General features: G+C 33.6%; 1 protein-coding gene across 2 annotated transcripts in view; it reads right to left on the minus strand.

Moving 5' to 3' along the window:
* Positions 1-5,788: 5,788 nt before the first annotated feature.
* Positions 5,789-22,483, minus strand: part of ADAD1 (adenosine deaminase domain containing 1) — a 44,975-nt gene continuing 28,280 nt past the window's right edge. For both annotated transcript variants that reach the window (XM_030864323.2, XM_030864322.2), the window contains exons 9-11: positions 19,494-19,731; positions 15,249-15,381; positions 5,789-5,902 (exon numbers count right to left, since the gene is read on the minus strand). In XM_030864323.2, coding sequence (XP_030720183.1) covers positions 5,789-5,902; positions 15,249-15,381; positions 19,494-19,731 — 485 coding nt within the window. The remainder of the gene's footprint in view (positions 5,903-15,248; positions 15,382-19,493; positions 19,732-22,483) is intronic.

The following is a 22,483-nucleotide window of genomic DNA, read 5'->3' on the forward strand; positions in this document are numbered from 1 at the left end:
GCTGGTGGGTGCCACTGTGGAATCATCCCTCTAGCTTATCAGCCCCAGGACCCAGCCCTGCCCTGGCCCAACAGCTGGTAGGTGCCAGTGCTGGAATGCTCTAGGCCAAGCAGCTAAGTGGGCAGGGACACACCCTACCCATCACCATATAGGCTGCCTTAAGACCCACTGAGTCAACAGTTGCCTCTGGTCACAGCCCTGCACAGCAGAGGGCCCAGGAACCAGCTCCATCTACCAGTGGGCAAGCACCAGCCCCAGAATCCCCTGGGCCCTGGCCATGCCCCCAGGAAGTCAGCTCTAGCCTCTGGATTAGTCTCACCTACCACGGGGTAAACACCAGATGCAAGAAAACCACAATCCTACAGCCTGTGGACCCAGCCTGCCATCAGCAGGCCAGATCCTGTCATGGGACCAGCTGGGCAACAGCCTTACCCATTAGTAGGCCAGCACAAGCTTCAGGACACCCCAGACCCCTTACCAAACTGTGTCAGGAACCAGTCTCCCCCAACAGCCATCTGACACCAGCACTGGGACCCCTAGGCCCTGCAAGCAGACTCCAGGTCCTGGCTCTGCCTGCCAGTAGTCTGGCTCTAACCCAAGGACCTGGTTTCACCCACTAGTGGGCAGGCAACAGCCTCAGAGCCTTCTGGACCCTGCCTCTGCCCACCAGTAAGGCAGCACTAGTCCTGAGGTTCCCTGTGGCTCTGCAGTCAGCCACCTCCTTGTGACCCAGCCCTACCAACCAGCAGCCGGCAGCCTGTGCACAAGGCAAGACCTGGCAACCAACTGGACTGGGGACCAACAAAGCGTAAAAGACTGCCCACATAGTCAGGCCCTTCACAACAGAAGGACCCTGTAGCCCTCATAAAGGGAACCCCTAGAGATATAGTTCGGATGATGAGAGGGGAGTGTGTTGCTGGGATGCATAGGATGCCTCATACAAAGGGAACTTCTCCAAAGTCAGAAAACATAACTAATCTACCAGATACATAAAAATACAAATAGCAACTTAGGCAAACTGAGGTGACAGAGGACCATGTCCCAGATGAAGGAACAAGGTAAAACCCCAGAAGAAGAACTAAGTGAAGTGGAGTTAGGTAACCTACCCGAAAAAGAGTTGAGGGTAGGGATCATAAAGATGATCAAACAACTTGGGAGAAGAATGGACGCATAGAGCGAGAAGTTCGAAGTTTTTAAAAAAGAGTTAGAAAATATAAAGAACCACCAAAAAGAGAAGAAAAATACAATAACTGAAATGAAAAATACATCAGAAGACTAAATGATACAGAGGAATGGATCAGTGAGCCAGAAGACAGAGTAGTTAAAAATCACTGATACTGAATAGAAAAAAGAAAAAAGGCTGAAAATAAGGACAGCTTAAGAGACCTCTGGGACATCATCAAGCATACTAATATTTGCATTATAGGGGGTCCCAAAAGAAGAAGAGAGTGAATGAAGCTGAGAATATACTTAAAGACATAATAGCTAAAAACTTCCCTAATCTGGGAAAGGAAACAGACATCCAAGTCCATAAAGCACAGAGAATCCCACACAGGATTAACCCAAAGAGGAAGACACCAAGACACACTGTAATTAAAATAGCAAAAATTAAAGATAAAGAGAGAATATTAAAAGCAGCAAGGGAAACCAACAAATAACATATAAGGGAACTCCGATAAGGCTATCAGTTGACTTTTTAGTGGAAACTCTGAAAGCTAGAAGGGAGTGGCACAATATATTTAAAGTGATAAAAGGAAAGAACCTACAACCAAAAATACTCTACCTGGCAAGGCTCTCACTCAGATATGATGGGCAGATCAAAAGTTTTACAGGGCTTCCCTGGTGGCACAGTGGTTGAGAGTCTGCCTGCCGATGCAGGGGACACAGGTTTGTGTCCCGGTCCGGGAAGATCCCACATGCCGTGGAGTGGCTAGGCCCGTGAGCCATGGCCGCTGAGCCTGCGCGTCCGGAGCCTGTGCTCCGCAAAGGGAGAGGCTACAACAGTGAGAGGCCCGCATACCGCAAAAAAGAAAAAAAAAAAAGTTTTACAGATAAGAAAAAGGTAGAAGAATTCAGTACCACCAAACCAGCTTCACAAAAATTGTTAAAGGAACTTCTTTAAGAAAAGGTCACAACTGGAAACAGGAACATTAAGAAATGAAAACGCTCATCAGTTAAGGCAAACATACAGTAAACGTAAGAAATGATCCACACACAAAGCTAGCAGACAGGTTAAAAGTAGTAGTAAAATCATCTATATCCACAATAAGCAGTTAATGGATACACAAAACAATTAGATGTAAAATATGATATAAAAGGCAGTAATCATGATGGGAGGTGAGAACAAATGCAAAGTTATTAATATGCATTTGAAATTAAGAGACCAGCAACTTAACTTTGTTATAAAGCAGAAACTAACACACCATTGTAAAGCAATTATACTCCAATAAAGATGTTAAAAAGAAGAGACCAGCAACTTAAACCCATCATGTATATATATAGATTGCTATATAAAAACTGCATGATAATCACAAACCAAAAATCTGTAATAGATACACATGCAAGAAAAGAAAAAGGAATTCAAATGTAACACTAAAGATAGTCATCAAATCACGAGAGAGCAAAAGAAATAACAGCAATAACCAATAACAGCAACAAAATGAGACTGTGGGAAACTTTGCAAACAAAGAACCCAGTTTTTTCAAGAACTAAATTAAAAGAAAAAAATGAGAGGGCATCTATAGATTGAGATACTTAACAAAAATTTGAATTTCAATACATGGATGTAATTTTGATCTTGATTCCAACAATATATACAACATTTATGAGATGAGAGAATTACTATTAATTCTTATGGTATACTAATTGAATTGTGGTTATACACACACAGGTGTGTGTGTGTGTGTGTGTGTGTGTGTGTGTGTGTGCGTGCGTGTGTGTACTAAAGAGTCCTCATATTTTACAGATACATATCAAAGTATTTCCAGATGAAATAACATGTCTGATATTTGCTCTAACATAATCTACTTTAGGGAGGTATATATGAAACAAGATTGTTTTAATAATCATGCCATGATTTATAATACATGTGTGATGGGTACTACTCTCTCTACTTCTGTATGTCTGAAAATTTCCATAAAAAGTAAACAAAGAAAATGTTGTGAAATGCTGTTTTACTGTAGGTCACTTCCCTACACAAAATCTTTCAAGGACTCCCTTCTGCCTACCAAACTGAGAACATCTGCTAGACTCATTTCTCAAATCTTCCATCCAGTGTTCTATGTTGGCCTCAAACACTGTAACATTTCCCCTCTAATCTTTGCTTCATAATTTCCAAGTGGAATGCATTCTCTCTCTCATTTCAACCTTCTAAATTTTACCCATCTTTCAGTGCTTGCTTCAGGTAACATAACATAACGTTGGAGCTAAAAGGGGACTTTAAACTAGTTTCATGGGTTTTTGAACAACTTTAGAAGTAGAGGTTTAGAAGTCTAAATTTAGAAGTTTGCTTTTCCCAACAGAACTTTAAAAATAAATGGAACTTTGAATAAAATGTTTTTCCTGTATTGAAAAATAGCTTACCCCTAAACCTTCTATATAAAAGTATTTCATAATTATCTACCTTTCTTATAAAAATCTTTGAAAAATATCTGCCACTAATAACGTATTTATCATGCTTACAAATATTGTGCTCAGCATGCTTACAAATTAAACATTACATATGATTTATATTAAAAAGTTTGCTTTTCTTAAAGCAAAATATTTTGTACAACCCCAATATATTATATATAGAAGAGATAATAAGCATTTCTACTTTTGATGAAGGGCAGCCTGAAGTCCTTTCTATTAAGCTTCCAACACTGAACAAAGAATAACAACCACAAGTACCAATTTCATCCTTGCAAAGATAAAAAATTGAGCTAAGAGAAATTAAATAATTTACAATTGTCAAGAGTCATAACAGCCAATGTTGGGTTTCACATCTATATCCTGCCCCTTCTGCTAAATGACTGCCTTCTACTAAATGCCATCTCCTTTACCCTTTATATAGCTTATCCCTCTCTAGAATATAATCTTTCTCTAAATCACAACACCATATGTAAGTTAAGTAGACATAATACATACACAGAGACACTCAGTGACCACTTGTTGAATAAATAAGTGGCACTTACTAGATTCTGTCTATAAAACAGCTGGGTATATTTGTTTTATCTTACCCTTAAAATTAAAAATTTCTTGAGGAAATAAATTGTCTAACATATGACCTTTCACTAGTTAGGTAAAACTTTCAGAAGCAAATATTAACCACTTGGTGCTTTTCCTTATTTTGTGTCAATCAAAAGCAGAATACCCACAAATGTGAAGAGCCAAGAGAAGATGAAAGGTGTTGTATTTTTAGAGGCAATTTACTATCAAACAGAGGTAAAGTAATAGACATAAAGGCTGGAAATTAGCTGTAGATGGAAATCAACCCAGATAAGAGACTAAAATGATTTTAGAAGGAAATGCCAATTTAGAGAAATAAGCACTAGATATCATCTAATTGATGGAAATGGAACTTATTAATAACAGTATATTTATGTTGATCCACATGAAACTGCCCATATTTGACCATTTTTGACCTACTTCCCCCCCATAAAAATGGCAATTTCACATGGTTCAACCTACTGATAAGTATAAAATCTAGTCTACTGAAAGACATGTAAGTATGTCTTTCCAGAATGACTTCAGTGTTCATCAGCTAAACTCTACCATACTTTTAGAACAGACAAAAAACAAATCCAAAAACCAAAACCACAAAAACCCTACATTAACCTTATCAGAGATTATAATAGTTCATATGGGTTGGAGTTGGAGTGAGACAAATTTAATAAAGATCCAAGCTAAAAGGAACAAAGTCTGAGAGCCAATGCTTAATTCATCTGTGATTTAAACTAAGGAAGAGATTGAAGAGGCTAAAGTATGGAACAAACTCCCAACTTCAATAAAGATATATATCCTAACCCAAGAGTAACTAAACTTTCTCTTTCATCTAACTGTATAAACAAAGACAAATATAAAGCTAAATAATCTTTTATTGATTATTAGAAGTCCCTACTAATCTAAATTATAAAGAATAACATTTGGATGAATCTTACAGAATACCTGAAAATAGGCAATCTTAAAGCATTTACAATAATCCTCTATTAATTAGAATAACTAATGTATCAAATTATTCCCTAACATGGTTAACATTTTTCTGCATTTACATGTTCAGTTTGCATTCAAGAGCTTCTCTGACATGAGAAATGATGTTTTAGTTACTGTTTCTTACTATGGTTATTGGCAAATATTAGACATTCAAATGTCTGTTGATTTAATCAACCAATGAGTAAGAATTATTATTTATATTCTTGAATTCCAATTTTTAATTAAGAAAAAATGAGTGAGATATCAGGACACAATGCTGAATATCTCTGCTGAACAAATAACTTTAAAGCAAAAACTTAAAAGAAAATGAATATTCTTTTAAATTACAAAAGGGTAATGGCTTTATAATGTCTATAAAAATAAATACAAAATAGCTATATAATGAAGCAGGTAATTATTTTTCAAAAACTAAAAAACATTTAAAACCCTAATGTTTCAACATAAATTGACACGAATATTTACAAAATTTCAGCAATCTCTGAACACTGCTGTTGCATGACTCTGATTTTAAAAGCTGAAAACCACCAACATTTAAAAAAAAATTTTAGTAGTCAAAACACATGAAAAAAAACGATTTTTAACATGACAATGGATTAATTCACATACTAAATTGCTCTATACAGGGAGATTTCACAATCCAGGAGCCATAGCCATGCTGCTGTAAGTAGGATTTCAACAAAGTTTTAGCTTCTTGATAGGATCCAGACATATGCTACAGAAAGAAAAAAATATTGAATTATAGAATATAGGCAGAATTAGGCTTATGAAAAGTAAGTAGCCCTAATCTTCTTTCTTTAGTTTGACATTTTAAAAATTAAGAAAAATCTTTTTAATTTCCCATTTTCCTCAGTATTGTTTTTGAAACTAAAAATTTTCCTTCCCAACACTCCTAAAAGACAATTTTTCTTAATTTTTAATTAGAAGAGTAATCATACTCATTACAGAAAACTTGAAAATAGAGAAAACAGAAGTAAATAAAAATCACCTGTGCTGGATCACATGGTAAGTATATGTTTGTCTCCATAACAAACTGCCAAACTGTCTTCCAAAGTGCTTTATACCATTTTAACATTCCAGTCAGCAGTGCGACAGGTTTCTAGTTTCTCCGCAAAAACACCCAGTGTAGTCAGTCTTTTGGATTTTAGTAGGTGTGCAGTGGTATCTCATTGTGGTTTGATTTTGCATCTCCCTAATGAGTAATCAGGCTGAGTATCTTTTATATGTGTATTAGCCATCTGTAGATATTATTTGCCACTTTGAAAAACTGGGTTGTTTGCCCACTTAATAATGAGTTATAAGAGTTCTTTATCTATTCTAGATCTAAGACCTTTGTCAAGTGTATGATTTGCAAGTATTTTCTTCCATTCTGTGGCTTGTATCTTCATTTTCTTAATCCAAGTTTTAAATTCTGGAGTCCATCAATTTTTTCTTTTATGGATTGTGCTTTTGGTGTCATATCTAAGAAAAATTTGCCTAAGCTAGGAAGACAAATGTTTCCTCACATTTTCTTTGGAAGTTTTTATAGTTTTTACCTCTTTTAGTTCTATGATCCATTTTGAAGTTTTTGTATGACTGATATAAGTCTAAGTTAATTTTCTGGCTTGCCCACAGATACCCAACTGTTCCAGCACCATTTGTTGAAAAGATTTTTCTTTCTCCCATTAAATTACTTTGTACCTTTGTACAAAATCAATTGATCGTAAGTGTGTGGGTGTATTTCTGGTCTCTTATTCTGTTCCATTGATCTATATGTCTATCATTACATCAATACATTGTCTTGATTACTGTGGCTTTATGGTAAGTTGTTGAAACTAGGTAGGGTACTCTACCAATTTTGTTCTTTTAAAAAATTGTTTTGGTTCTTCTATGTCCTTTGGATTTTACGTAACAATTTTAGAAACAGCTTGTCAATTTCTACACAAAAGCTTACTGGGATTTTGATAGAACTTGCACTGAATCCATAGATTATTTAGGAGAGAAGTGACATTCTAAAAACACTGAGTTTTCCAATCTATTAATTGGTACATCTCTCCACTTACTTAGGTCTTTTTAAATTTCTCTCAGCAATGTTTCATCATTTTTGGTGTACAGGTCTTACCTTCTTTTATTAAATTTATTCCTAAGTTTATTTTTATGCTCCTGTGGATGAAATTTTTTTCTCAAGTGTAATTCTGGGGTGTTCAGTCCTAGTATATAAATATACAATTTATTTTTCTATATTGTTCTTACACTGTGTGCTAAATTCACATATAATACAGTTGTTTTTGGTAGATTCCAGAGGATATTTTACATACAATATCATTTAGAAATAAGGACAGTTTTTCTACTTCCTTTCCAGTCTGGATGCCTTTTATTCCTTTTCCTTGCCTTGCTGCTCTACCTAGGACCTACAGATCATGCTGACTAGAAGTGGTGAGAGCAATCTTTGGGGGAAGGGGAAACAGTATTCAGCTTTTCAGCATTGTCAGGTAAACTGTAGTTTTTCAGTGATGCCCTTTACCTGGTTGAGGAAGTTCACTTCTATTTCTTATTTATTCAGTGTTTTTATTGTGAATAGGTGTTGGATTTTGTCAAATGCATTATGTACATCTACTGAGATAAGTATGTGGGTTTTGAACTTGAATATATTCACATAATACATCAAATGATTTTCTGATGTTAAATCACCCTTGCATCCTGGAATAAACCTCCTTGGTCATGGTGTATAATCCTTTTTATATGTTGCTGGATTTGGTTTGTAAATATCTTATGAATAATTTTTGCATTTATGTTCCTAAGAGATACTGATTTGTAGTTTTCACTTCCTGTGATGTTTCTGACCACTTTTGGTATCAGGGTTATTATACTGGCCTCATAAAATGAGTTGGGAAGCATTCTCTCCTCCTTTATTTTATTAAACAGTTTTTGTAGGATTTATGTTAATTTTTGCTGTTATGTTTGGTAGAATTCACCAGCGAACCCATAACTGCACTTGTGCTTTTCTTTAAGAATTTTAACTAATAATTCAATTTTTTTTTTACTTTAGTTCAATTCAGATGTTCTGTTTAGTCAAGTTTTGTAATTTGTCTTTCTAGGAATGCATCCGTTTCATTTAACTTGTCTAATTTGTTGACAAAAGGTTGTTTATAGTATTTCCTTATAATTATTTTAGCTTTGGAGTCTTCAGTGATGACTCTTCTTTCATCAAGATTTTGATCACTTGCGTTGTCTCTTATTTCTCAGTTATTTCTTAGTTCTTTAGTCTAGCTAAAGTATTATGAATTTTTTTGATTTTTTTTCAATGAACCAGCTTTTGATTTCATTGATTTTTCTATTGATTTTCCTGTCTTTTATCTCATTAATTTCCAACCCATCCTATATTATTCTCTCATTTTTTGTTTTAAATTTGCTCTTCTAACTTCTTGAGGTGGAAGGTTAAATAACTGATTTTATGGTTCTCTTCCTTTCTAATATAAGCATTTAAAGCTATGCATTTCTAAGCACTTCTTTGATTATATTCTCTAAATTTTAATATGCTGTATTTTCATTTTCATTCAATTTGAGATATTTCTTAATTTCCTTTGTATTTCTTCTTTGACTTGTGGATTAGAAGTTGTTTAATTTCCAAATGTATAATTATTTCTAGATTTCATTCTGTTGTTTTCTAATTTAATTCCATAGTAGTTAGAACATACTTTGTATGATTTTAATCCTTTAAACTTATTGAGACTTGCTTTATGGCCTATATGGCCTATAGTGGAGAATGCCTCATGTGTATTTGAAAAGAATGTATATTCTGCTGTTGTGTATAGTGTTTAGTCTGGTTGGTTTGTAGTGTTATTCAAGCCTTCTATATTCTTACTGATTTTCTGTCTAGTTGAACTATCAATTACTGAGGGAGGAACATTAAAACCTCCAACTATAATTGTAGAATTCTCCATTTCACCTTTAAATGCTGTCATTTTTTGCTTATGTATTTTGGGGTTCTGCTGTTATACCCATATACTTATATAATTGTTGTATGTTCCTAATGTATTAACCGTTTACCACTATAACACGTTACCCTTTGTCTCCAGTAATATTGCTCATCTTGATGTGTACTTGTTTGATTTTAATGTAAACACTCCAGCTCTCTTACTGCTATTGTTTGCCTGGTATGTCTTTTTTTTCATCCTTTTACTTTCAATCTATTTGTGTCTTTGAATTTAATGTGTCTCTTACAGATAGTATACAGTTGGATCTTGCTTTTTAGCCCAATCTGAAAAATCTCTGTCTTTTTTCTGGAGCATTTAGAATATTCAAATTTAATGTAATTATTGATATAGTGGATTTATGTCTGCCATTTCACTTTATTTTCCAAGTCCTGTGTCCTTTATTTCTCTGCTTGTTTATTGCCTTCTAGTCCTTTTAAAAATGCATTCTTAGTACACCATTTTAATTCCTCTGTTGATGCTTTAGCTGTAGTTTTCCAGCTGTTCTCTTCATGGCTACTTTAGGAATTACAATATGCCTCTTTCTCTTACCATAGTCTGCTTCAGATTCATACTGACTTAATCCTGCTAATATATAGCAACTTTGTTCCAATATTGATCCATTTCTTTCTCTGTCCTTTATTATTGCCATTTATACTCCACTTACATACATTATAAAATTCAATAATACAGTGCTAAAATAATTTTAAACAACTTTGGTTTTTTAAAGAAAATAAGAAAAAAATATACACATCTTTTATATCTACCCACATAATTACTGTTTATAGTATTCTTTATTCCTTCCTGTAGACTTGTTATCATCTGGTATAATTTCTTCTAAGCCTCAAGGACTTCCTTTGGAATTCCTTCTAGAGAAGTTCTGCTAACAACAAATTTTCTTAATTTTTGTCTACCTGGCAATGTTTTTATTTTGCTTTTGTTTTTAAAGGAATCCTGACCCATTAGCAGTCACTCCTCATTCTCTCCTCCCCACAGCCCCTGGAAATCAGTAATCTACTTTCTGTTTCTATGAATTTGCCTATTATAGACATTTCATATAAATGGAATCATACATGCAACCTTTTGTGGCTGGCTTTTTTCACTTAACATTTTCAAGGTTGACCCACACTGTAGAATGTATCAGTACTTCAGAGTTCCTTTTATGGATGAATGGTAGTCCATAGTATGGACATGCCACATTTTGTTTATCCATTCATCCGTGGATGAACATTTGGATTGTTTCTACCTTTTCTGTATTATGAATACTGTTACAGACATTTATGTATAAGTTTTGGTGTGGATAAGTGTTTTCAATTTTTTTATGCATATACCTAGGAGTGAAATTCCTGGGTTACATGATAACTCATATTTAACTTTTTGAGGAACTGTTAAATTGTTTTCCAAAGTAGATGTACCATTTTATATTCCTATCAGCAATGCATGATAGTTCCAATTTTTTCACATTCTTGACACTTGTTAATGTCACTCTTTATTACAGCTATGTCCTAATGTGTGTAAAGCAGTATATCACTGTGGTCTTCATTCGCATTTTCCTAATGACTATGTTGAACATCATATGCTTATTGGCCATTTTAAAATTTTCTTTGTAGAAATGTCTGTTCAAATCCTTTGCTCATTCAAAAAATTTGGTCATCTGTCTTTTTATTATTGAGTTGCAAAAGTTTTTTGTGTATTCTGGATACAAGTCCCTTATTAAATATATGATTTGCAAATTTCCTAATGATAATTTTTGAAATGCAAAAGTTTTACTTTTAATGAAGTTTAAAATACTATTTTTTTTCTCTTTTGGATTGTGTTTTTGTTATCAGATCTAAGAAGCCTTTTTTCTTACTTAGGAATACAAATATTTTCTCCTATGTTTTTCTCTGAGTTTTATAGTTTTAGCTCTTACGTAGGTCTATCCATTTTGAGTTCATTTTTGTATATAGTATGAGGTAGAAGTCCAAGTTCATTCTCTTCCATGGGGATATTCAGTTATCCTAGGACTACTTACTGAAAAGACTATTTTTTCCCACTGAATGATCTTGGCACTCTTGTTAAAAATCACTTGACCATAATAATTGCCAGGGTTTATTTCTGGAATGTCAATTATATTCCATTGATCTATATGTTTATACTAATACCAGTATTATACTATCTTGATTATTATGGCTTTGTAGTATGCTTTGAAATCAAGAAGTGTGAATCCTCCAACTTTGTTCCTTTCCAAGATTGCTTTGGCTCTTCTGGGTTTGCTTCCATTACTGCTAATGAGAAATCAGCCTTAAATGTATTGGTCTATGGTTGATAACTATTTTCTCTCTTGCTGCTTTCAAGATTTTCTCTGTCTCGGTCTTAAGCAGTTTGACTATGATGTATCTAGGTATGAATCTTTATATCTTTCTTTCTTGGGGTTTCTTGAGCTTCTTGGATCTGTTAATATTCTTCCTCAAATATGGGGTTATTTTTAGTAATTTCTTCAAGTGTTTTTCCTGATCCCTTTTCTCTCTCCTTTTCTTCTAGGACTCCTAGCATTGGGTTGGTCAAAAGGTTCATTTGGTTTTTTTCCGTAAGATGGCTCTAGTATCACTTAGTTGTCTTCAACTTCATTCAAAACAATTTTGTTAGATTGTATGTGACAGCTGTCATATCATCGTGCATTTAAAAAAAGACTTATCAAAATTGGTGAATTTTTGTGTAGCCATTTTAATACTGAAGATGGAAGAAAAAAGCAACATTTTCAGCATATTATGCTTTATTATTTCAAGAAAGGTAAAACGCAGCTGAAATGCACAAAAAGATTTGTGCAGTGTACGGAGAAGGTCCTGTGACTGATCAAACGTGTCAAAAGTGGTTTTTGAAGTGTGGTGCTGGAGATTTCTCGCTGGAGGATGCTCCACCGTCAGGTAGTCCAGTTGAAGTTGACAGCAATCAAATCAAGACATTCACTGAGAACAATCAAAGTTATACCATGTGGGAGACAGCCAACATACTCAAAATATCCAAATCAAGTGCTGAAAATCATTTGCACCAGCTTGGTTATGTTAATCACTTTGATATTTGGGCTCCACATAAGTTAAGCCAAAAAAAACCTTCTTGACTGTATTTCCACATGCGATTCTCTATTTAAATGTAATGAAAATATTCCGTTTTTAAAACAAATTGTGATGGGCAATGAAAAGTGGATACTGTACAATAATGTGGAACGGAAGAGATCATGGGGCAAGTGAAATGAACCACCACCAACCACACCAAACGCTGGTCTTCATCCAAAGAAGTTGATGTTGTGTATATGCTGGGATTGGAAGGGAGTCCTCCATTATGAGCTCCTTTCAGAAAACCAAATGATTAATTCCAACAAGTACTGCTCCCAATTAGACCAACTGAAAGCGGCACTAGATGAAAAGCATCCAGAATTAGGCAACAGAAAATGCATAATCTTCCATCAGGATAACGCAAGACAGCATGTTTCTTTGATGACCAGGCAAAAGCTGTTACACCTTGGCTGGGAAGTTCTGATTCATCTGCTATATTTACCAGACATTGTACCTTTGGATTTTCATTTATTTCGCTCTTTACAAAATTCTCTTAATGGAAAAAATTTCAATTCCCTGGAAGACTGTAAAAGGTACACAGAGCAGTTCTCTACTCGAAAAGAAAGTTTTGGGAAGATGGAATTATGAAGTTGCCCGAAAAATGGCAGAAGGTAGTGGAACAAAAGGGTGAATATGTTGTTCAATCAAGTTCTTGGTGAAAATGAAAAATGTGTCTTTTATTTTTACTTAAAAAACGGAGGCAACCCAACATAAGTTGGTACACTTAATACTGTTCCACAAATCTTTGAAGTTCTGTTCATTTTTCTTTAACCTGTTTCATTCTGTCCTTTAAAATAATTTCTTTTGATCTATCTTCAAAGTCCACTGATATTTTTCCTGCAATCTCAAATGTACTGTTGGACCCATCTAGAGAATTATATTCATTTCAGTTATTATATATTGTTTCAATCCTAGAATATTCATTTGGGGTTTTTCTTTTTGTAGTTTCTATTTCTCTACTGAGATTACCTACTTACTGAAACATTGTTGTATTTTCCTTTAATTACTTGAACATATTTATAATAGCTGCTTTGAAACCTTTGCTATATTCAATATTGGGATCCACTCAGAACCAGTTTCTATTGAATGTTATTTTTCCTGAGTATAGGTTTTACTTTCCTGTTTTTTACATATCCCATAATTTTTGGTTGAAACAGACTTTTTAGATAATATATTGTAGCAACTCTGGATTCTGTTTTATTTTTTTTAAGTTTGCTGCAATTGTGAGATCTGTTTTCCCCATGGTGTGTACTGTCTCTTTCCAGTTTTGTTATGTTTTAGCCTGGCTTCCTAGGGGTTACCCTGTATCTGCAAAGCTTAGTGATAAACAAATAGCTTAGTGATAAGGAAAAGATTTCAGCAGACATTATGCTCAAACACCTTAAACCTAAAAGGCTTCTACCTTTTTCTGATCAATTCATTTGGGGAGGGGTGGGTGGTACAGTGTATTTAATGTTGCAGGCAGTTCTATTTCACACTTTCACTCTTTACTAGGTTCTCTTGAGTCTGCATTGCACATGAGTGTAATTTCTCAGTCAGCCAAGGATATATAGAGAATTTCTCTCAACCCTTCCATGGCTCTTTCACTTCCAAGATCTACCTGTTAAGTTACTAACTGGTATACCACTTGCCCCAAGGACTGCAACCTTGGGCCAGCGAAGTTACTGATTTTCTCCATTATTTTCCTCTACCAGGTTTGGCACATTTAGTTGAAAAAGTCACAAATTTTCACCCTCTGCCACAAATCAAGTTCATCCCCTCTAGCAGAAAATCTACTACTTTTGGTGGCATTCTCAATCTGATAAAACTACAGTTCTTGCCGTTCAGACTAGCAGAGAGGAAGGAGAGAGAACAGGAACAGCTTTGGGCAAAGGTGCCACAAATTCCTGCTGTTCTTACCCAAAGTTCTAAGAGTTTTACAAGAGTATACACTTTTCATTGTGTTTTCTGCCTTTAGTTAATTTCCAGAGTTGTGAGAAGGGGTTTTTTCCCCTGATAATTTTGTCCAGTTTTATATTTTTTTACAGAGATGACTTGCAACCTCTTTATGCCCAAACCCGAAATTGTCTAGGTAAGCTTTTATACTTAAAAATGTTTGTATATACAAACAAACCTACAGTTAATATTAATTGCTTTACAGGATGGAATTATACAGTTTGAGTATTAAGATATTGGTGAAATTAAGAGACTTTCACATAATACTATATTACTGAAACTGAAATTAGGTTATTAAAAACAATTTGTATTTAATAATTTGATAACATGGATATAACATATTATGAAATGGCTCAGGTCTTAGTATGTTGAATGAAAAAATCAGATTAACAAGCATATATAATATAAGCTTAATATTTTAAAATATATGCATACACAAAAATATAAATACATGATAAGAAATTGAAATAACATGCTTACATTACAAGATTAGAGTATTATATTTGAGTAGTAGGTGGATTTACAAGTAATATTTTCCTTCTGTACTTAAAAAGAAAATTCCAAATTCTCTACTCAACATAAATTATGTTCGTAATACTAAAAAAAAGAATATATATATTTAAAGATAGAAAAAGACTACCTACATCACTTAAGCCCAAATCACAAACTCAAATTAAAGGTGTTTCACAATTTTAAGATAGGCAAATTAATTTATATGAATATACTAATATATCATTTTAGAACACTTAAATACTATCGTTAACATAGCTAATATCATATACATAAGAAATTTTATTACCATTTTGTTCCTCTGGGTATGACAGTAGGTTTTGATCAATATTGTCAAAGTAGGTACACACCATACTGAGGTAGCTACTTTCAGGGGCAACACTTATTTACATATCCAATTTCCAGCATGTTCACTTAAAAATTAATTTTACCACTACATGGTAACCTCTTATTTTCAGGAACTATTTACTCAACTTTTGCTATGTATCATCATCATTATAAAATTACCACATTATTATTGTCTTAAATTTTTATTTCGGTGATTAGCTTCATTCCTTTTAAGACTTACCTTAGCTGCATGATATGTACTAGCTTCAAGTAAATCTTCTTTTTCAGCTTCTTTGGCAAGCAGGTTAAATCGACTTAACATTGCAGCCTTACAAAGCCGACTTGCCATTGACACACCACTTTTAAATGGGGAACTGAAATAGAAAAGAATGAAACATTCACTAATCATTATTCAGTATTTATGTTGGCATTTGTAGGGATTAAAATCAACACAGAATCTACAAATATTTATCTCAATTATGTACAGTGCATATAGTGAAATTTTTTTACATAAAATTATTCTGAATATTTAACTTTCTGAAGCTAATTTCTTTTATGAAATTATAGTTTAAGTTATCAGAGTACTGCATTAAAAATTAAAGCAGAGGATGGATATTTGGAACATTTCTTTTGTTTGAAGCAAAATTAATCTATGGTGATCCAAATTAAAACAGTGGTTCTACCAAGGATTGACTAGAAGAGGGCAAAAAAGTATTTTCTGAAATTAAGAAAATGTCCTGTATTCTGACTGGGGTAATGGTTACACAGGCATGTATATAAATAAATAAATATATAAATATATAAATATATATAAATATAAAAACTCATGAAATTGTACATTTCACTCTTTGTAAATTTTGACTCACTAAAAAAGTAAATTATACACACTCACCTCACCACCCTCCATATATATGTATGTATGCACATATAGATATGTATTTTTCTATGTTTCTAATAGAAGTGGGTCCACAGATCATGAGCTTTCTTGCTATTGTAACTCTTTCCCTTCATTATATCTTCTCATTAGTTGTTCTCCTGATAGATTACAAAAATTGCCAAAATCCTTTATTCCTTCCTGTCTCCATGCTCTTTACAATGTAACTTTTCAGATTCTCCCATCACTAACTATGGCTGATTGCTCCTCCCCATGAATTTGGGCTGGCCTTGTGACTTGTTTTGGTGAATAAAATAGACTATGTGCCAGTTCCAAGCCTGGGCCTCAAGAGGCTTTGTGTTTTCATTCTCTGGGGACCCCTTCTTCTGCCATGTGAGCCTCCTAAGACTGGTCTACTAGAAGGTGAGAGAACACATGGACCAGAGCCCAGCTGTCCCTCTAAGATCAGCCAAGATGCCCTACAGCTGACCTAGAGTGGACCCCAGACACATGGGAGAGCCCGACCAAATCTAGCTCAGTTGACCTAAGGACTTGAACAGCAATAAATGGTTGTTGTTTTAAGTCACTAAATTTTGAGATAGTTTATATGCAGCAATAGTTAACATAAATGCCTATTAATGAAATGTACTAATCTCTATATATTAATTTTCCACCATCATACCTTTTTTTGGTGGTGGATTTTTAGATGATTCTCTTGGGCTTTTCAGGTATAAAATGATACCATATGCAAAAAGTCGTAATTTTACCTCCTCCTTTCCAATATTTTATATCTCTCATTTCTTTCTTTTGTTCAAATGCATTAAATAACATGTTAAATAACAGCAATAACAGTAAACAATCATGTCTTGTTTCAGATGTTAGTAGAAATGACTCTGAGATTTCATCATTAATCATGATGGCACTTTTGGACTAATAAAGATATATTTTACCCTTAACAAAAATATCTATTCCTTTTTTATTGAGTATCTTTATCTAGAGTAGTTGTAGAGCTGTATTACATGTCTTCTTAGAATTTATAAAAATGAATATATGGTGTTTTTCCCTAGATCAATTAATATGACAAATTATATTAATACAAGTTTCTAATTTGGTATTATTTTTATTATTTTATTCTCACATTTCTAGAAAAAATTCCACTTGGTATTATTGTATAAAATATATTATTTTAAGGTTCTGCTTCCTAATATTTTATTTAGCAATTATGCTTGAATATAAAAGTGAGCTTGGTCTGTAACTTTTGTGGTAGGGGGACAGCAATCTTCTATTAGGTTTAAGTATCAATGATACACTTGCTTCATAAAAATATTTGAATGTTTTCTATCTTTTTAGATAGCACTGGAAGTTCCTGCTATTTAAAGGTTTATAAAATTAATCCGAACCACCTCAGAATGGTGTTTTCTTTGAAAAAGAGGTAGGGCGCCTTCTTGGTAACTTTCTCAAGAAAATAATGTTAGATATTTTTCCCTCTTCTGTACCAATTTCAGAAAAATATTTTCCTAGAAATATATGCATTGCACCCAGATTTTCAAATATATTTGCATGGTAGGGCAAAGAAGTTTCTTATGACTTCTTTTAATTTCCTCTGTAATTACTCCTTTATCATTAGTATATATGAGATTAGCTACTGATTTTTTTCACAGAATCAGTTTTTTTATGATCATTTCTAACTTCTTCAGTTCTCTAGATCTTTAATTTACATTTCTAGTTTTATGAACTTCTTCATTCTGTTTATTTTCATTATTTGTTGCTATAAGCATCTAAAGAATTGGCTTTTCCATTCATTTTGCTTTAGCTATATATCCTACAAGTTCTGAAATGCAATGCACTATATATCTGTGTTTTCTAAATATTCTAAATATTCTGTGATTTCATTTTATATTTCCTCTTTGAGCCAAAAGTTGGAGAACTTCTTTTTCCCAATGAAAGTGGTTTCTAAATATTCTGATTTTGTTATTTACAGTTTGATTGCATCACAATCAGAAAACACTGCCTACATCACTTTTACTTCTTAGAATTTCAGATTTTTTTTGTGGCCTAACATATGGTCAATTTTTGTTAATGTTCTGCAGGTTCTTGAAAAGCAGGTATATTTTATATTTTATGGTACAGAGTTTTAAAGAAATTAATCAAATCTACCTTATTGTTATTTAAGACTGTTATATTCTTGCTTATTGTTTTGTTTACTCAATCTACTAGGAACTGAAAGAGGTGAATTATTGCCTCAACTAATAGTGTATTCTATTTATCCTTTTATTTTCTGTAATTTCTGCTTTATGAAGGTTGATACTATGTTATTTGCTGCAGTTACTCAGAACTGTTCTTCTTCGTGGATTATATTGCTAAAGTGTCCTTTGCCTTATGTAATGCTTTGGGGATGAATAATCAGATCATATCTGCTTTCTTTGCAATCACCTGGCAAGCACTTAGCCATAATAAATGAGTTAAGCTCATTTTACATTAATTTCATCTTTGTTATACTATTATGTTTTCAGTAAACAGTTTTTTTATTATTATTTTTTGGCCTTGCCATGAGGCATATGGGGTATATTAGTTCCCTGACCAGGGATCAAACCCATGCCCCCCACATTGGAAGCATGGAGTCTTAACCACTGGAGCACCAGGAAGTCCCTCAGTAAATAGTTTTTTAATGTCTTCCACAGAAGACCTGTTTTGTTTGTATGTGTGTAGTCTGTTATTAACAGAAATACACTTCTTAATGCTGACTCAATGCATAAGTAGTATAATTCATCCTAGTTGAAATAATCAATAGTATGCTTGACTGAGTTCATACCAAGAAACATTTGTATGTGATCTTAATTTAAATCTGTCTTTCATAAAGAAAGCAAATTTAGGCACTTAAACTTTTAACATTATTCATTACCACATTATAAATGTATTTTCACACTAAAAGGAGGATTTTAGTTTTACTTGATAATCAATGACAGGGATATTACAAAGAAATGCCTAAAAGGCCTAATGTATTATGGCTAAGAACAAAGGCTTTGGAAATAAAACGCCCAGATCAGAATCCTACTTGTGTCACTTAATAGTTGGGTGACTTTAAGCAAGATATTTAAACTAGCTTGAATCTCAGTTTCTTTACCTGTAAAAAAAACAATATCACCTAACCCACAAGGTTTTTATAAGAAAGCAGTATAACATAGTACAATAGTTCTCACACTCAAGTGTACATAAATAATATTTGGGAAAGTTGTCAAAAATACAGATTCCGGAGCCCTAAATCCAGACATTCAGATTCAGTAGGAAAAACTGAATTTTTAAAACAAATACATTATTTGCTAATGATCACTGGAGAAACAAAGGATCTGGAGACTGATTTTGAATGCTGGCTCTACCATTTACTATGTAACTTTGGTAAATTATATAACTTCTCCAGGCCTGTGTTCTCATAAGGAAAAAAAGTTTTTTAATTAGTACAATGCCTGCAACATAGTCACACTTGATAACTATTATTATTATTAATCACAATTTAAAAAATTGTATTCAAAAAACAAGATAGTTTTTAAAAATCGTATTAAAATGTATTGTTTTGCTTAATATGTGATTTTTGAAGAAATTAGTGACGCTAACCTTTCGGTGGTCTTCCCAGTTAGGCCATCCACAATCTCCAAAGAAATGTCCCCTTGTGCCCAATTCAGACTCAGGAATTTATATTCCAAGTTTGTTTGACATGGATATGCAGAAGGTACTAAACTAATATGAGGTCTGTTGACCAAGTAAAACATTGGAAGTTTTGAAGTGAGTGCATCATCAACACGTTGCTTTATAGCAATTTCTAAGCCTCTAGTATCACTGCAATTCCCATCACCTAGAAAGCAAAAACAAAGTAAATACTCAGAAGTTCAATAGGAAAAGACTATACTGAAAAAAAAGGATATAAATAAAAGTTTAATTGTAAATAGTTCACTTCTTCATCCTGTATCTTGCAACCTTCTCTTTCCGACTTCTACTCTCTTAGTAGCTACTTCTATACTCTTTAGCAGAATCAAGACAAGGTAATAGCAGTCAGAATTTCCATTCAAAAAAGAATCTTTTACAGAAAATAATGAATTGACATTCCAGTGAATAAAAGCAAAAAGCCAGACCTGACCAGAAACAAATCAGTACTTTTACAGGGTTCTGCCAGAAAGAACTGGCTCATTCTGTCTTGATTTCTAAGATTACAGCATGAAACCAGCACATAATGTAGCAGATATATGTAGCTGAGAAATAGTTGGTTAAAGTGTGTTATTTTTCCACATCTGAGAGCCACAGCTTGCAACTGTTCCAGTACCACATGGCTTAGTTTCACAACATGAAGTACTTTAAAGAATGACCATTTCTGATTATAACTGTGGCCAATGCCAAAAGCTTTGAGTTCTCAGTTAAAATTACTGTTGAAGAAGAAAGCTCAAAAAGATGATTAGTATAAGAAAATGGGCTGCGTCAAACTTAAAATAGAAGTTAGGGAACAGTCATTCCTATTTAAAAATTAATAATTCCAAAGCAGATCTCTTTCCTCCTTAGAGGGTCTGAAGTTCTCACAACAAGAGAATCTTTATATACCACTAGACATATTTCACAGATAAAGTTTTGTTTTCACATCACTGGAACTGTTGAGATGGCTACTGGGCTTACACTCACTATGATTATTTGGGAACTAGAAAATGATGTAAAAAGAACATGAGTTGCTTCTGACACTCTTTTTCTAAGCACTCCTTTCAATGTTCCAAATCAAGAGATACTGACTAATGCAGGCTAGTTAAGTTAAAGATATACTTAGACATAGGAAAAAAGAAGAAATAAGGTCTGTAGAATAGTCATTGTATCTATAATGAACAGAAAACATGGGTTAAAAAAAAATGTTACGTATTACACACTGTACTACAGACTAAATGTGTCCCCACAAAATTCATATACTGAAACCTGATCCCCAATGTGATGGTATTTCGAGGTGAGGCCTTTGCAAGGCGATTAAGTTATGAGGGTCAGAGCTCTCATGAATGGAATTGGTGCCCTTATGATAAAAGAAACCCTAACCCCTCCCACCATAGGAGGACATACTGAGAAGACAGTCATCTATGAAGCAGAAAGCAGGTCCTCAACAGATAATGAATCTCTCAGCCCTTTGATCTTGGACTTCCCAGCCCCCAGAACCGTGAGAAATAAATGTTTATTGTTTAATCCACGCAGTCTATGGTATTTTTTTGTTTTTTGGTAGCAGCCCAAACAGACTAAGACATACTGTAATAAGATAATGACATTGGTTGTGCCTAAAACAGCAAGATAACATTTGGAAAAAGAAAAATAAAAACCTACCAGTAACTCCACGTTAAGATTCTCTAAACATCAAATTGTTTCACCTAGATGTTTTAACGTGGTGGTATAAAATTTAATAGAAAAAATCAAGTATATTAATATTTTATTAGAAATTTTACTTTCTCCATTTATATATGTATGCTTTAATTATTAGCTATACCTGAGGTATGATTTTAATTATATCTTGAGGCTAAATCTTGTTCCCGGGAAAATATATCTCTAAAATTATATCACATAATTTCGATTTATCTAAAATGATTTGAAATAATAACGTAAAACTCAAAGATTAAAGGCAAAGGATAAATCTTAGCAAAGACTATAGCAAACCTGACCTGAGAACTTTTCTGCATGAAAAGGTCTCAGATGGGATTGATATATATACACTAAATATGTATAAAATGGATAACTAATAAGAACCTGCTGTATAAAAAAATAAATAAAATTAAATTAGAAAAAAAGTTCTCAGGACCTTAGTCTACCATAAGTTAATATAAGTGAACAGAAACAGCTGCTGAAACAGGTAATGAAGGCATACCTCAATTTATTGCACTTTGCTATACTGCACTTTGCAGGTATTATGATTTTTACAAATTGAAGGTTTCTGGCAACCTTGTGTTGTCAGATGATGTTTAGCCTTTTTCAGCAATAAAGTACTTTTAAATTAAGGTAAGTTCGTTGCTTTGTTTTAGACATAATGCTGTTGCACACTTAACAGACTATAGTATAGTGTAAACATAACTTTTATGTGCACTGGGAAACCAAAAACTTCGTGTGACTCACTTTATTGTGATATTGACTTTATTATGGTGGTCTGGAACTGAACCCACAATATCTTTGAGGTGTGCCCATACAAACTGAAGCTGCATTAATAAAAATACAGTGTCTAAGTCAATGAATTCAGCATTATTATAGAACTATGCACTGCTCACATCATATCTGAAACATCATATTTAGTCTGAGGCATTACATTTTAATACCGCCACCCACAAATTACAGAACATCTGGAGAAAACAAATCATGCTCCTGTGAAACACAAATGATGTCTAAATAGGAGAAGACATGAAGGCAGAAGCATCTTATCTTTGTATTCCTAATTCTCATTCTATATTTTATGTGAATGGTGCCCCTGAGAGTTATTTAACAGTGCACAGCACCTAGCATATAGTAGGTGGCTCAATAAACACCTGATGAAAAAGGAACATAAAAGATTAGATTATCAGAGAGCAGTAATCATCAATTCTGGATACACATTAGAATCAGTA

The sequence above is a fragment of the Globicephala melas genome, chromosome 5 (assembly GCF_963455315.2).
Source record: "Globicephala melas chromosome 5, mGloMel1.2, whole genome shotgun sequence".
Classification (NCBI taxonomy): domain Eukaryota; kingdom Metazoa; phylum Chordata; class Mammalia; order Artiodactyla; family Delphinidae; genus Globicephala; species Globicephala melas.